Source organism: Branchiostoma floridae, chromosome 3 (assembly GCF_000003815.2).
Source record: "Branchiostoma floridae strain S238N-H82 chromosome 3, Bfl_VNyyK, whole genome shotgun sequence".
NCBI classification, from domain to species: Eukaryota; Metazoa; Chordata; class Leptocardii; order Amphioxiformes; family Branchiostomatidae; genus Branchiostoma; species Branchiostoma floridae.
In genome coordinates this window covers 1,587,942-1,604,441 of record NC_049981.1, presented here as the reverse complement: position 1 = coordinate 1,604,441, position 16,500 = coordinate 1,587,942, and the positions used below count along the sequence as shown (strand labels likewise).

General features: G+C 39.3%; 1 protein-coding gene across 3 annotated transcripts in view; it reads right to left on the bottom strand.

The window, feature by feature from the left end:
* The window catches only part of LOC118412737 (RNA-binding protein with multiple splicing 2-like), a 126,729-nt gene that overhangs the window by 27,625 nt on the left and 82,604 nt on the right, over positions 1 to 16,500 (bottom strand). For all 3 annotated transcript variants that reach the window (XM_035815767.1, XM_035815769.1, XM_035815768.1), the window contains 2 exons: positions 4,947 to 5,024; positions 733 to 771 (listed from right to left, as the gene is read on the bottom strand). In XM_035815767.1, coding sequence (XP_035671660.1) covers positions 733 to 771; positions 4,947 to 5,024 — 117 coding nt within the window. The remainder of the gene's footprint in view (positions 1 to 732; positions 772 to 4,946; positions 5,025 to 16,500) is intronic.

Genomic DNA, 16,500 nt, shown 5'->3' with positions numbered 1-16,500 from the left:
TTTCTATCACTGGCTACAAAAACCGGATCTGCTCATTTTTCTGGGCGGTTTGAGCTGAACAAAGCCGCTACGTTCTCACACCGTTTAGACATAAGCCACTTAGCAGTGTTCACAAGCTGCTTGGGAAGTTTCTAAAATAGTTATTACAGTGTGGCCTATTCTGAAATTGCACAACAAAAAAGTAAAAGCTACAAGGCAAAAAAGCATTTAACTCTTTTGCTCATGTACGAACATCAATCAACCTGCACAAAATGATCTATGAAAACTTTTTGGCAAATACATGTGTCTTGCTTCTTACACAATATCTAAGCCAGAAGGTTGCCAATGAAGTTGTTAGTATTACAAAGTAAGTGCAGGTCTGAGGATATCTTTGCCACAAATCTCAACTGGTGGATGCAAGATAGCATGGATGCCAAAATGGGACCAGTTATGTCTGAGTGTGTACATTTTGTATGTCTCCTACCTTGAAATAATTATTACAGACATCCTTTGGTTTCAAAAGTTTTCTTTTGGTGCTTAACTTTTAAACTAGTTTTTAGTTTTCTTTGTTGTCGAATCCCACTTTCCCACCAACTCTCACAGGAGCATTCTTCAAGAACATACACATTCCTCTGGCACCTTTACAATCCCTTTGGCCACATCACCTCTAGTTTAGGTTCAAGTTCATAACCAAAGGGAACAGGCATTCATCATCATTCCGGATGCGGTTGCCATGGTGACAGAGTTACCCACCTGTTTTGTGGTGACCTTGAGAAGTGACCCCTCGTAGCCCTGGGGAAGAAAATGGCAAGAGATTAATCATCGCGTTCGGGGAAACAGACGTTCCAAGAACACGATTAAAGCAATGCACACAAAGAATCCATCAAATTTCTGACATTTTACTTTTGCCAACATTCTTGGCACCACCTGTCCACAGGCTGAAATCAACAATTTCACAGACTGCTCATTAATTTCATTGGTAAAGAGAACAAAAACATTTTGTGTGTTTTATTGTCTTTTACTTGAATAGAGACCATACTATTTTTTTTGCATTTCAGTTAAGCCTTAGCTGTAAGAGGGCCTTACCACCATACAAAGTTAAGTCTATGGATGACATTTTATAGATTGTCAACATGCTACAAGGTAAAGGCTCTTAACTAGGAGTTTTCAATATGATCTTAGAGGATATGGCAAATCATCTTCTTAAGGTTCTCTGACATTTCAACAAAAACAAAGCAGCTGGCATAAGATGAAAACAACTTGAAAGTCTACTAGAAGTTTATATCATACTCCTGAATTTTCATCTTAACTTGAACCTTCTGAACTGCACGTCTCAAGTTCATTTATGATTTCCACCTTGCCCAAAGATGAAGCACTTTGTCTGTTATTACATGTAAGAAATGACCTCTTCAGGCATTCGGGGTGTGATCGACCTTCAAACCAGCTAATAAAGGTCACAAAAGGTCAATCCGAATACCCCTTCCTGCATTTGTAGCCCTGATTAGCTGTATCTTTGACCTTCCCAAAATCTCCCGGATTGACCTCACGCCTTCCAGATAGGAAAGGTCAAATTATCATGGCTGCCAAGCCACCTTAGGTTGGCCATTATCTTACAAAATGATTGCATAAGACTTGCCTGGTAAGGTCAGCAAGTTATGGCCAAGAGGGCATGCACATGAAATATAATGTTTTACTACCCACTTGAAAAAAAAATGGTCTGTTTTGGATGGGTCCTGTTTATTCCTGATTCAGGATAAGAGGTTAAACTATGCTCAATTTCAATACACAATAAGAGCTTTTTATTGGTGCCTGGATTAATGTAATCCTAATCTCGGCGGCCATGTTGGAGTACAGCAGCAGGAGGTACAATGTACACCAACATGGCGTAAATGAATGATATTAAGCCTATCAGTAAGTAAATGAGCAAATGAATGAATGCATGGATGAACAAATGAATCAGAAAATAGATGGACAAATGAATGAACAAATGATTGAGATATTTTCTGATAAACAAATGCATGGATAAACAAATGAATGAAAAAATGGATGAACAAATTAATGAATAGATGGATGAATTTCTTGATGTGTTTTTCCCTTGTCTTTTATTAATCCAGTTGTGCTATAAAATGAAATGCAGCCTTGAATTTCCAGTTTTTTTTATGCCCTATACATATACTGTGCTCCATATGACCAGGTAATTAAGTTTGTACGGCCATTACTAATGAAGAGACTATAAACATTTGCGGGCTTACCCAAATTACTTCCCTTCCGGCTCAGAGCATTACACAATCACGATACACTTTCATGAGTGATTAGATTCAGTATACCACAATGATTCACTCGTCTTCTTTATTCTTTAGTCTTCCTCATTTCATTTTAAGTCGAATTACAATTCATATCTGATGGCATCAAGCCAAAAAAAGCTATCTGTTGCCTAAGATAGCAAACTCCCCAGGAACATAGGAACAACAATTAGTTTGTTATGAAGACGAAGAGGGTTTTACCAGATTACTTAGTATTGATTTGCGTGGAGTATTTAATCTTAATGTAGATTGGGTAAGACATGTCTCTATTGGGAATCTTTCAAAACAATTCAGTAGGGTAGAAAAACACCCCTGTTGCTCAAGTAGACTGATCCACTTCTAACTGGGGTAGTTTGGATTGCACCAAACATCATCATGGCAATATAATGAGTGAATGAATTAATGAATGAATGGACGAATGAATAAATGGATGAATGAATGAATTATACTGATTCAGAACAACTTCAAAAGCTGATGTACATTTCTTGTACTCAAAGGGGAAAAATCTAACTTTGTTCATTGCAAAAGCCTTGACACCTCATTATGTTGAACATTCAACTCTGTATCTATCTTCTTTTAGATTTTTAGACTATTTACTGAATTCTGATATATGTTTTTCAGAATATTTTCTAAGCCACTGGAGCAATGTGCCTACAGAGTTTTGCTGGACCACAACTGCCTTGTTCTGGCCCAGGTGATAGGGGTACTGTATGATGAAGAATGACGTGGATAGGGAGAACCCTTTCCCTGAGCACAAACTCAAACTGATCACCTGTCAACCCTGGGCAACCTGCCAGGTGGGGAGAGGGTTGGGAGAGTTCTACAGTGTGTGTGTGTATGTGTGTGTGAGTATACATTTACATGTATGGATGGAAAGCATAACTCGAGAAGGCCTTGATGGATGAGTATTTGGTATGTAAGTCTTGATGAGACATTGAAATACAAAAATAAGGTCTGAAATACTAGTTTTCCATTAGCTATTTACCTTTGCCAGAATGGCAAGGTTATGTTTTAGGCTCGTACGTCTGTCTGTCTGTGTGTAAACAGCATAACTTGAGAAGCCTTTGATGGATCCTGATAATATTTGGTAGGTGGGTAGGGGTCGGGAAAACAAAGGTCAAGGTCGATAATTGGCCCCCTAGCGGCTTGCTAAAGTACTGCAGCTGAAATTCTATTTTTGATATCTCGTGTTCTGGACATGCTGTGGCCGTGATTATTAGTACTCCAGTCAAATTTTAGTATTAGTCAAACATTTTACTTGTACTTTGGAATTAGAGATAATTTTTGCAAAATCTAGGATAGAAGATATTTTTGATTCCCAACATCATGATCCTTTGTTTGAAGGTGGGGAGAAGGGAAAATAATTGTTCAGTATACCTACATGTACATCTCAGTTATACTAAAAAGTGAAGCTAAAAATTAAAAAGGAAAATATTACAGAGACACAACAAATCTGACTGGGAAGAGAATTATTTCATCCTGCATCGATGATAACAAGCTCCACACTATCTCCAGATGATAGTTCCAGGGAAACAGGAATTCTTCAACACCTGGGCACGATGCCAACAGAGCCTGACAACTTTGTATCCTCTGCATGATGAAGACAGATCACTCTCAGCCAAACCAAGCTACAAATGAATGTATCTCTCTGTTTCTCACACATTTTGCAGTAAAATTTGAGCAAGAGAAGGTACATGACTTGTAATGTATCCACTTCCTAACTGTGTGCCAAGGCAAAGACATTCCCTTAGACTGTTTTCATCATGATGTTTATCTTAAGCATTTTTTTCCTTACATTTTGGAATGGCTAAAATTTAAGTTATGGACGACAGTCGCGTCTTGAAATTATCAGATTTTGTATCTATTTATTACATTTTGGAATGGCTAAAATCCGAGTTATGGGCAACAAGTTTTGTCTTGACATAATAAATTTTGTTCTACTACATGTCAATGTCATCTACCTTTTCTCTTGAACACACTGAAAGTAACATGTTTCTGCTTTTACATACATGGAAATTACAAGTTGAAGGGGCTAAACAGTTATCATGAGATGATGTAGATAAGATATAAACCTTAATCAAAACCAATAAATTTAATTTGTATGGCCTAATGAAGACAAAGCACCAACAGTAGAGCAGACTGGGAGTCTGAACACAGTTGTTAACATGACTTGTGGAGTTCTCTGTGACATAATGATCACATTTGTCCTCATTAAAATTTAAGTACAGTGCTCTATGTGCACACACTGCAATTATAGACATGTGGTTAAGACACAATTGTGGGGGCCACAAAAAGGAGTCATAGAGAATGAATCCTCCAGTATATTGTCACTTCTACATGTATTTCTTTCTGAGCACGATTTTAAGGTTGAGGAAACAGGGCAATTTTTTTTTTACTTTCAAAGGTCAATATGAAAAGATGTCATCCATAGAATCAACTTTATGGGGTTGTTATAACCTAAATTCACGGAGATAAATATCAGGAGTACCTTAGCATTGGCACTAATTTTATGAGATAGTATTAGTAGATCTGTACGGATTTTATAGAAAGTGTACGAATTTTATGACAAACTTCTCAAAAGAAAACTTTTACAAACGATGGTTCCCAGGCTTAATAAAATATTAAGCTCAGATGTAAAGTTTTAGAAGTATGTTCACATCTCACCTTGTATGCCCTGAAGAGTAGATACAGCTCCCTGGGCTTAGCGTCCATAGGCAGCCCGCTCACAAATAATGTCCTCACCTAAACAAACAAACAAACAAACAAACATGTCAATAACAATGGAAACTTCAAACATCCTGCAAGGGAACAAAACAGAGTTACTGCAAAAAAATCAGGGCTTCACATAACTACAATTCATGTTCACAAAGAATTATAAGTAAAAATAAGTTTACTTGTTCCAAGGGTGTTTGTTCAATGGCAAAGACCTACCTATATACAATGCAGGCTAGACATATTCATCGTAACTGCAATTAGCAATTGAGTCATATTTCCAAATACAAAGTTTTCTCATATTTTTGAATACAAAGTTTAACGAAGAAAAATGTTCCTAAGGTGTTTTCTTTTCAAAACTGAGTGACCCCTCTCTAAAGCCTGCAGAAATCTGACCGGTAATGCTCTCGATTTCCAAAAAAACAGAGGATTTTTTACATTCATCTTTTCTTCTTTATTTCCAGTCCACAAAGAAGGTTTGTGTGAGTTATTGTCCCTACTAGACACATTTGTCTTCTAACACAACCAGAGAGCTCCGTGTGACTAACAGGCAGAAACTGGAGAAGACTCCCCAGATTCTATTAACGTCAGGAACAAAGATTGTACTGAATAATCATTGACTGGTTCAGGTCAACATGCTGTAAGGTTTCCGGCTAGGCTTACAGAACAAGGTACAGAGGTGCACCGCAAAGGTTTGATGGGTTCAGTATTGTCTGTTTCTCATCACTGGGTCCCATGGATTTCTACCTGATTTCAGTATGCCAAGATTGACCCCTAAAACAACTTGGTAGATAGACAAATGTAGGTAAGGACAACTCTCAAAATTCCACTACTTAACATCACATTTTAAGGATAATTCAGAATCTAGATAGATGTACTAACTAACAGAGCATTCGAAATCACAGGTATGTACATTTTAGATATTCTAGACATTCTTGAGGCGGTCTTGATAACAATTCAACCATCTTAGAATTTTGAGCGTTGACGACAGGCATGCCAAGATATACCCTGTCCGGGTAAGATATAGCTAGTTTGTGGTAACCGTTTCACTTTTCTCTCTGCCAGAAATTCACATAGACGATAGACACTGACTTCGGGAACCCCTGAAACAATCCAGGAAAGTTATAATAAACCATCATCATTGAGAACTTTTTCTTAGAAGTTTTGACAGGAACCTTGAAGTGGAAGGATGTAAGGCCCCCTAGGTGACACACAAGGTTACCGTGTGGTCCCCCCTCGCCTGGGTGCTGCTGATTCAATCTGTTTAATTGGAGCCGAGAGACCCATACTCCGTTTACAGCAGGAATCATCACTTTTCTATCCCAGAATACTGATGATGCATCAGGCCTTAGCAACTCATCTACCTGGTTCACATCAACTATGGGCACACAGATAGTGTAATGGGGCTTTGTCCAAGCACACCAGGTCAGCTACTCTCTGCGATAAATGAATGTGTTGGGTTCTTTTGCTTGGTCTATCAAACGAATCATCACTTTTCTATCACAGAACATAGAGCTATATATTCATCTGTTTATAATTTGCTTATGGACATTCCACATTGAAAGTTTAGTAAGAGGGCATTAAGGTTGGAGTAAACCCATCCTGTGGCATATCTTGAAAATAATTTTATTCCATCGGAAGTGGTGTTTCTTTAGGTCTATTTTGATTATCTTTGGTGTTTTTCACACCAATGACACAATTTGACCCATAAATTGAAGAGAAAATTGTTGTTTTTCACCCCCCTGGAAACTGGGGCATTATTGAGAACAGCCTGCTCCGCCCCTTGGGGGCAGCCCAGCTGTCCCATGGCGCGAAAACAAGAGGCGATTGGACCAATCAGGCTACGTTATGTGGATGACGACAGACCCACAGAGGATCTTCACAGCTATCTCAAGAAAGAAGAGGAATTCCCTGATTATTTGTATATAAAATAAATATATTCATTCATTCAATAAAACAAACTGTTCTGGTGTGAAGAAAAGTTTCATTCAGTAACATTCATTTTTATTTCAAATTTAATAAATTTAGTGCCCATGCAAACTCCGATCTAGCGTCAACTGCAATGGCTTTATTTCTTCATTCTTGGATAGCAACGTAACCAACGGCTTGACTGCACTGATATGTGAACAAGTATGACAAAAGACCATTAAGTTGAGTAACGGTAGCGTTCATTTTTATTGTAATAGATTCAATGTTTTCAATCTTCACTGTAACCAAAGATAAAAGTTCCTTGCTGTTACGGCTTTCTTTCTTGGATGTCCATTTACATAGTAACGTAACATTTCGGACCGACGACACGGCAAATATCTTTACACATCGAGTAGTTGAAGAATAACTTCCGACAAACATTACAACATGCAGATTGTCGATATTTTGTAGATACAATGTTGAACTTACGTAAAATATGTAACCGTCTGGGCAAACATACAAAAGCTTTAGTGCTCCGACCCTTGACTACGACGAAAAACTACTCAACAATTTGCTGAATTATTCCATACCATATTCGGCCATCTCCTTTCTCGGGGCTATCTATCCCAATCAAGCCGCGCAGAAGCTAGCTGTTTTCGTCCCGACAACGGTGGAAATCGTGGGCGCACATGTGTATAATTTTTTCTCGGATCATGTGGCGGCATGGCATAACAATTTAGAGGGACGTGAGGGTCCGGCATCAAAAACAAGTCCGTATCTCCAGAAAAAAACGGATAGAGTGTCTCCAAAAGGCATCAGAATAATCCTAAAGACTTGTCCTACAATACTTTGTAGGACATATCCCTGTATACGGCCGTTTTCCGGCCCAAACTTCGCCACAAAGCGCTCGGTGGGATTCGCCTCACACCGAGTCCGCCATCTTGGCTGGCCGGCATGGCCGTGACGTCATCGCGTGTTGTTGTTTATTTCGGGCTGGCAGGTTTTGCGGAGTCACCCCCGGCTTGGATTTGCAAATCGCGCCATTTCTGTTGAATACTGCGTGCTGAAAGGTCAATGACCTCGCATTTTACCGGAAGTGAGCGGGGCCTATGGAATGCAGGCCAAAACCCGGCGATTTTGGCTCTTTTACGGCCCCTGAAGGGGAAATATGTTACAACTACGATAGATAAATGATTTTTGCGACGAACCCATGGTAAAACTAATCATAAAACAAGGGAAAAAGAGTCATTTTTGTGGAGTTAACCCTCAAAACTAAAGCTTCAAATTCGGCCGAAACGATGCGGTGCTATTTGAGTCCCCCAGGGCTGGGGGCATCGGGGGCAGTAAAAATTCACACAAAAAAATTCGTTAAAAATCAGTATTTGGAAATCTGATAAAAAATGAATTTGTATGGCTTGCCATCACTATTATGGATATATTACAAGAGATTCCATTGACTTATCTCCAATCCCCAGCCTGTAGGTTCATTTTTTATGGAAATGGGCGTGGCCCCATAATACTTGATGACGTCATCATGACGTCATAAAAATCTGCATAAATTATCGACTTGCTATAAGACACTTTATGACAAAAACTTAGAGTCCATACTTAACTGCAACATGTATTTTTTGAACACCCCAAATGGGTTTTCCCAGACCTTAAGATAAAAACACTGAAATTCACTATTTTCAATCTTACAGTTCAGCATAATATGAAATCTGAAGAACAATTGAATTGAATTGAATTGAATTGAACCTTCCTATGTAAGGCAATATTCAAAAGGAAGATGCTCCTTTAAGTTTTTAGAAAACAGTTTTTAATGCCACAAGGGATACCTTCAAAGAATAATTTTTGATGGTCTGATGAAGTTTAAAAATATTAATTCTATTGCAAACCAAAAGTCATCCTTTAATTTTTCACAAACCAGTCAAAATTTGTCTGGTGCACTGCAGGGGACATTAATCCAAATCTACCATTGACTTTTTGGGGACTTGACGTTTTGAGAATACAGACAACTGCCTTGCTTTGGCCTCCCTTTAAAGCCTTCAAACAGGATTTTCCATGGACTGCACAGTTTTACACCCCCACATATACCAGGGGCAGCGCTACAGAATAAAACACAGTCTCCACTTTTATGGGGGTTCTGACTTTAGACCTTTTACAGGCCGGCATTTCATTTAACGAAAAAGCATTCATCGGGGGTAGAGACGGGGGCTATAAAGGCTGCGTAGTAAACTCAGCACTTTGTGCATTAACTCTGCCACGGGCGCATAACCTTCCCAAGGCGTAACCACGGTGACGGGGCGGTAACCATGGCAACGTGCCAGCAGGTGCAACTGCGGCATTTACAACGTCAGGGTGGTAAAACCGCCCGTAAAGGATGGAAGTTTCGCAACAGTTAGACCTGCAAATTTGTGAATTAACTGGGACCAAGTCTGGAATACTGATTTTGCTTGTAGTGTAACTAGCAATTTAGGTTTGGCATATCGCCCATACAAGTTGATTCATATGTATGGTACACATATACATATCAGGGCAACTTGCTAGGAAGTACATTGTATGTCTGAAAATGAACACTAAGTACTTTTAGGACACCATGCCTCCAACATACAGAAAAATTGTTGAAATCGTAGAAATAAGTTATGAACATAATACTATTAATAAATCATATTGTTGCAGAAAAGAAGATGTTTCTTTTCAATTTTCCTTGGTGACTTTTTATCATTTGAACCAAACAGACAAACATTGCAGAAAAGCACATTGCAGAATAGGTAGAAGTGAGTACTGTAGTGTATGATGTCATTGTCTTATCAGACAAAAGAATACCTTCAGACATGTTCATCACGAACTAAGTACATGTAATCCTAGCCTCCACCAGGCCTTCCTACAGGGGTGTGCAGATTGTAGACCAACTCCTCTGGTTGCAAAACTCCCCTGGCAAATTTTTCTCCCTATTATAGCCAGAGTAGTTGTAATCCAGAAAAAGGGTCCTTACTTCAAGATCATTCCTCCGAACACCATCCTGACCCAAATCAGACTCACTCTGTGATATTTCACGCACTTCTACCTGTTCCATTTCCAGACTCCGATCCTGCCAATTTCTCGCCCCGCCGAATACTCTTTCCCACGGGAAATTTTAGCCCCGTTATGTTAATCGTTGCCTAATCAGGCAACCAGGAATTGTTTTGGTTTTCAAATTACCAATAAGGGGTTCATTCCAAGCAGAACAGGTACTGCATTCTTCTCTCTAAGTGACCCAAGAGATGATTTGATGCTACATTTGTCAAATCTGTGAGTGGGTGTTTAATATGTAATCCAGACCACACACCTTAGTGTAGGCAATAACGATTTTCTTTCTCGCTTCAAAGCTTTGTTCTAATCTTAAAACAGAAATGAAAAGCTTAAATAAGGCAAACCCGCTCTACAAAATACACACAAATATAGATTGAGCTCTTTGCTATGTTTCTTTAAAAACGTTTCCAATTTCTTTAAATATGTTTATGTTTCCAAATTTCAAAACAAGGAAATAAATTGCTCCTGGCTTCCAGAACAATGTAATTCCAGAACTTCTTGCTTCAAAGATTCTTCAAACTAAAGACTGGTAGACCAATCTGATTTGTTGTTTTTCAAACTTTGAAAATAACAATGGTGACCTCGAAGATCAATGTATAAACAGAGTCTTAGGGGAAGTCCGTACCTTGGTTACATACAATTTCAGGGATTGCATGTAGGGAGTGTCACTGACAAAAGATAGTGGATGCTATCTGAAATGTCTGGCCGCTTCCAAAAATCACATCCCCTTCATCAACAAATGTAGTCAGATTCAAGTTTTACTCTCAACCTTCTCTTTCCATTTCTCTTTGTCTTCCCGCTGAAATTTGACTTTGAAATGTTTGAGACGCAACAAAATAACTTGGTGGGCCCTACATCCTTCCTTGAGTACCAGTTGGAATGTTGTTACCATGAACAGGTGAAAATGAGCTATGATATGCTTGGCCTTCCTTCCCATTTGTCACAACGCAGCAAAGTCACAAATGTCACTACATAAATCAAATCCTGACCTACATTTCCTGAGTTATTTTGTTATATCATGTGAACAGGTGAATGTATGATTGATGTGAAACCAGCTGGCACAGACAGTTTCAAGGAGAAAGTCAAATTCTTCCCCTCTTTCTTCATCTTTTTTAATACAGGTTGAAATGACTGAAAATCAGAGAAATACCTTAATAGAATCCTGGCCTACTTTTTTGGAGTTAATTTGCAGTCGTGTGAACAGGTGAATATATGATGGATGTTTGACCAGCTGGCACATATGGACAAACACCTGCTCTGCACTCTAAAAAGCCTGTCATTGATATCATCACCAAACACATATAACAGTCTTCGTTTTGATGCTTGGTCTAAAATCACCCAGTTACCAACGCCAAGAAAGAAGAGAGATTTGATTTTAATTTTGTTGGAATTGCAACGACACAGCACATTTTGAACAAAGGCAACTGAAAAATGAAAACTTTTAAATAGCCAGCATGGCTTTATCAGAGCTTTGTGAGGTTTTGATATAAGACTAGATTAAGATTTAATTTACGATACAGCAGTATTATGAAAAAACTTCACAAGGAGGTCAAAAAAGGAAATAACAGTGAGTGAATAGTACGAGATCCCACACATGACCTTGACTCTGCCTTCCCATAGACTCCAAGGTTGTCCAGCAGAATTCCCACATGGATTATGCCTTATTCTTAAATCTCATTATAATTAAAGCGAGCCCTTCAATCTCAAGAAACTCATTTTCCTCGAGATTAGGAGCATTTTCTCACAAGGTTCGTCTCCACGGAGACCGCTACGTTACCATGACAACCTCACAGGTAAAGCCGGCAAGATAATGCCAACATTACCGCTGGGATAACAATGTTAGCGAGTCTGAGTCTGGGATTGTTGGGAAACTGCAGCTAGGAATGAGGAAGTTTGAAAAATAAGCTACAGTTTCAAAGTTCATGTGACACATCGTAGGTTCTGAGGAAGGTATCTTAGAAAATTCTGAAAGACAGGCCAGGTCCCCAGCTGACCAAGATGAACTTTTTCTTGCATGTTTGTTTGCATAACCAGTATTCTGCCTTATGGTGCAAGACACAAGTTTTGTACAGTAGGTACAAGTTGTGTTAGACCAGACTGTAAGGTTTGATCCACTCATACCAGGAAGAACTGCTACTCTTTTTCATATCTGTGGCTCTATAGTGTGCGTGAGGTGTGGCTCTCCTCAAGTATGAACCTCCAGCGTTACATCCCATCTTAGAGGACATCCCTTGCCACAGTTAAGTAACATTGCTCATTTTCTCCTTAGTCAGCGAATAGGTGTTAAGTTTAGCAGGGGCACATCATTGGGGCCTACAAGGATTTGACCCCAGAACCCTTACTTAGATTTCCAGTCTAGCCACACAACCACCTTGCCAGCTAAGAAGCAATTAAAGAGTTGAGCAGCAAAATCAAACTGGTGTTGCTTAATGATGGTGGTAAAAAATATGGATTTCGTACAACATATTGAAGAGTTACTGTATTTTGTGATACATTTTATAACAGTAATTGAATTAGCACCAAGGACAGTTGCCATTGTTAGAGCTGCAAAACACAGCTTCAAACACAAATCCAGTAATTACTTTGTCAAACAACTGACAGTTCCACAGTAGTATAGATTTTAAGCCTTATATCCAAAAAGCCTTATATCCAAAGTTATAAATACATGTACAGTATTATATCCAAAGTAACGAATACAATATATCATTATCTGTCTTAACATTACCAGCAAGGATTTTAATCATAATATCCAAGTCCAATTACTACTTATTCTAAAAGACTACTGTGTCATCTGAATTTCAATCCTAATACTCAAATCCAAATATTTCATACTCTAACAATTTAAGGCTCCTCACTAGTGTGAATGTTAACCCTGATATAAACCCCAATCATTCCCCATCCTCACAACCTAACATTCCACACTCATGTAGATTTCAATCCTTATATCCAAACTTCAATTGTCACATATTTAACCATCTAACGGTCCCTTATTACCAGTGTGGATTTTAATCCTAGTGCCCAACGTCCAATTATTACCTATTCTATCTACTCAGGGTTTCTCCTCAGTGTGGGTTTCCATTCATCCCATTACAGAAATAGACCAGCGATTACCCCTGATGAGATTCCATTGATCATCAACACCTCCATATAGAACACCCAATTAAGCGCATGGCGACCTCGTTATGTTCTCCACAAATGGAAAGTTAATGACGGCCCGGATCATCCCGTTTACTTTCGCTCTCGGAAGGCGACGCCCAGATCGAATCACGCTAATTTCCGCCGCGGAATTTACAGCGCAGCTTCATTTTTCTTGTCAGGAACAATTATGGCGAACCAGCTGTAGAATTTCAATCAGCGGTCTTTTCTCTGCGGGATTCATCCCACGCGGATACCCACCTATGGAGAACTTTACACCATTAAACAATTAAGCCCACATTTAACATTCATGCAGAAATTTCAGCATCCGTACAGATTATAAGAGTTCAGATAGGAAGTCTCAAGCTTTGGTTAAATCAGTGACATTTTTCTGGTCTTCTCTGTGGGATTCATCCCATGTGGATATTCACCTATGATGAATAACTTTACGCCATCAAGCAATTACATACACATTTAACATTCATATGGTAATCTAAGCATCAGTTTATAAGAGTTATACAGATTATCGACAAGTCTAAAGTTTTGGTTAAATTTGAGACATTTTTCTGAGGGTTTCTCTCCAGTGCGAGTCTTCATCTAATAGCTGTATCGGTAATAAAGCTAAATTCCATCAAAACCAGGATTGATAAAGTAACTATGGCATTATAGAAGCAATATTCTTGCTCTAAGCCCCTGCCCTATAACAATATTCCATTTTGGGAGTGATTATTGTGATCCACTTGTGATTTGTAAGTTAGAATCTCAATTAATGTTTGTTCCTAAAGGGTTTCTCCCTTGTGTGGATGTTTGTGAATAACTAAGCTGTAATGCAATTAACTACATATTTAACATTCTTAAGCTTGCAGTTATTAAGGAAACCCTTTTGATAAGGGAATGAGTATATGAATTCTAAACCCTTGCTCAAATAAGTGGCATTTCTCTTCCTATTAGGGTTTCTCCCCTGTGTGAGTCTGACTCCACTAGCTGTATCAGTTCTGTAATAAAACTGACTTCCATAAAAACAACCATAACAAAGAAACTACTGGCATTTTTAGAAGCAATATTCTTGCTGTAAGTCCCAGCTTTATATAATCCATTTCGAGAACAATTTTCGTGAACCACGACTAGAATTTCAATCAGCGAGTGTCTCCCCAGGGTTTCTCCCCAGAGCGGATTCTTGCCTGTGGTTAACTAAGCAATAAAGGATGCAATAAAACATGCATTCAACATCCAGTTATTAAGGGTTACAGGTATATCTGAGAACAATTTAGAAGACATTTTCTTCTTAGAGTTTCAACCTAACAGTTTTATCTGCAAAATACCCAAACTTCCAATAAAAACAACTGTAATTGCAAAACTACTTTTCTGATAGTCACATTCCATTGCGAGTCCCAACCTTGTATAATCCATTTTGGGTGCAATTACCCCTGACCGCCTTCTGAATGTCAATCAGCGCTCCTCACCCTAAAGGTTTCTCTCCTGGGTGGGTGTTCACCTGTGGCTAACTAAACCATTATACACAAACTCAACGTGCATGGATCCTATAGTTTAGACTGCTCTACAGAATACATGACTTAGGAAATAACAAGAATTCTAACTTCAGTCTGTAAAAGTAAAGGGAAATTTTCTACAAGGGTTACTCCTCAATGCTAGTCTCAGCCTAATAGCAGCAAACGTAATTAACAGCCGTTGTTGGATTGATATGGTCTTTCTAAGACCCACTTTTAATACGGGTAACACAGGAGGGTTGATGGCCATATCAAGTAAATTTTTGGTTCTCGTTTTTTTTTAGATATAATTCAGAACAAATGTGATGTACTTTGTAATGTTGACTAATCTTTGCATCCTGAGGGTCCATCCATCCGTCCGTCCGTCCATCCCTCCATCCATCCACCCACCAGTCCATCCATCCCTCCATCCATCCAACCACCCACCAGTCCATCCCTCCATCCATCCATCCAACAACCACCCACCAGTCCATCCATCCCTCCATCCATCCATCCATCCATCCAACCACCCACCCACCCACCAGTCCATCCATCCCTCCATCCATCCATCCAACCACCCACCAGTCCATCCCTCCATCCATCCATCCATCCAACCAACCACCCACCAGTCCATCCATCCCTCCATCCATCCAACCACCCACCCACCCACCAGTCCATCCATCCCTCCATCCATCCCTCCATCCATCCATCCATCCATCCAACCAACCACCCACCCACCAGTCCATCCATCCCTCCATCCATCCAACCAACCAACCAACGACCCACCAGTCCATCCATCCCTCCATCCATCCAACCAACCAACCACCCACCCACCCACCAGTCCATCCATCCCTCCATCCTTACACCCATCCACCATCCATCCATCCATACACATACCCACCCACCCACCATCTATCTTTCCATCCATCCATACAACCACCCACCCACCACCCATACATACATACATACATACATACATAGTATTACATACATCCAATGCATTCATTCTGCACCAATTCATCCATTCACTCCCATATTCATTCTCTCAAGCTGACACCAGACCCAGCTATGGCCCACCCCAGTATGAACTCCAGTCCAGGTGAGTTGCCCATTCCCCCTCCCTAATCAAACCTGATGCCCATCAGATCCCCCATTTTCCCGCACGCCTCGCGTAATTGTGGTCAGCGCCCATACTGTCAGTAACGGCCAATCAAATGTCCCGAGATAGCAGGTCCGCTATTACCGATAACGACCCTCGCTAGCTCGCTGAGTTCATAAAAGTGAGAAGTGGCCAGATTTTTTACAATGTGGCCCTTAAAGCCTGATCTAATCACATCAAACAACATAAAAGTACCCATCTTATACTAATAAAGTCTGGAAATTTGATGTATCTTTTAGTAATAAACTTTCAAAACCATATGGCTGGTAAACTGTATACCGAATATGTATATGAACTGTATATCGAAATAACTGGATATTTTTGCTGGATTAAGAGGAAAGTGTATTCCATTTCTCAGTTGAAAGATGATTTTCTTGTATAGAATATATATTATCTAAAATTTCTTTTATACAATTTAGTTAGAGATTATAATAATTGACTTTAACACCTATCATTGAACTGGATTTGGCTTATACTTAATTTCCACAGTTTTTCATAATTCAAAGAGGTAACGAAAAAAACCAAGCACAAAATTTCAGTCATCAGAAATATATGGCAAACATGAATTTGAATCTTTCAAAAACACACGAATTTCAATGTTTTTCCTGCAATGTTTGCGTCTTTGCTGGTGGTATTTTACTGATGTGAAAAACAGTCAATATGTGGGTGTCAATGAATTGCAACCCTATTTCTGCTGGTATACCTCTACCAACCTGCAATCATTAGTGGCTCATCCCTAACTTTA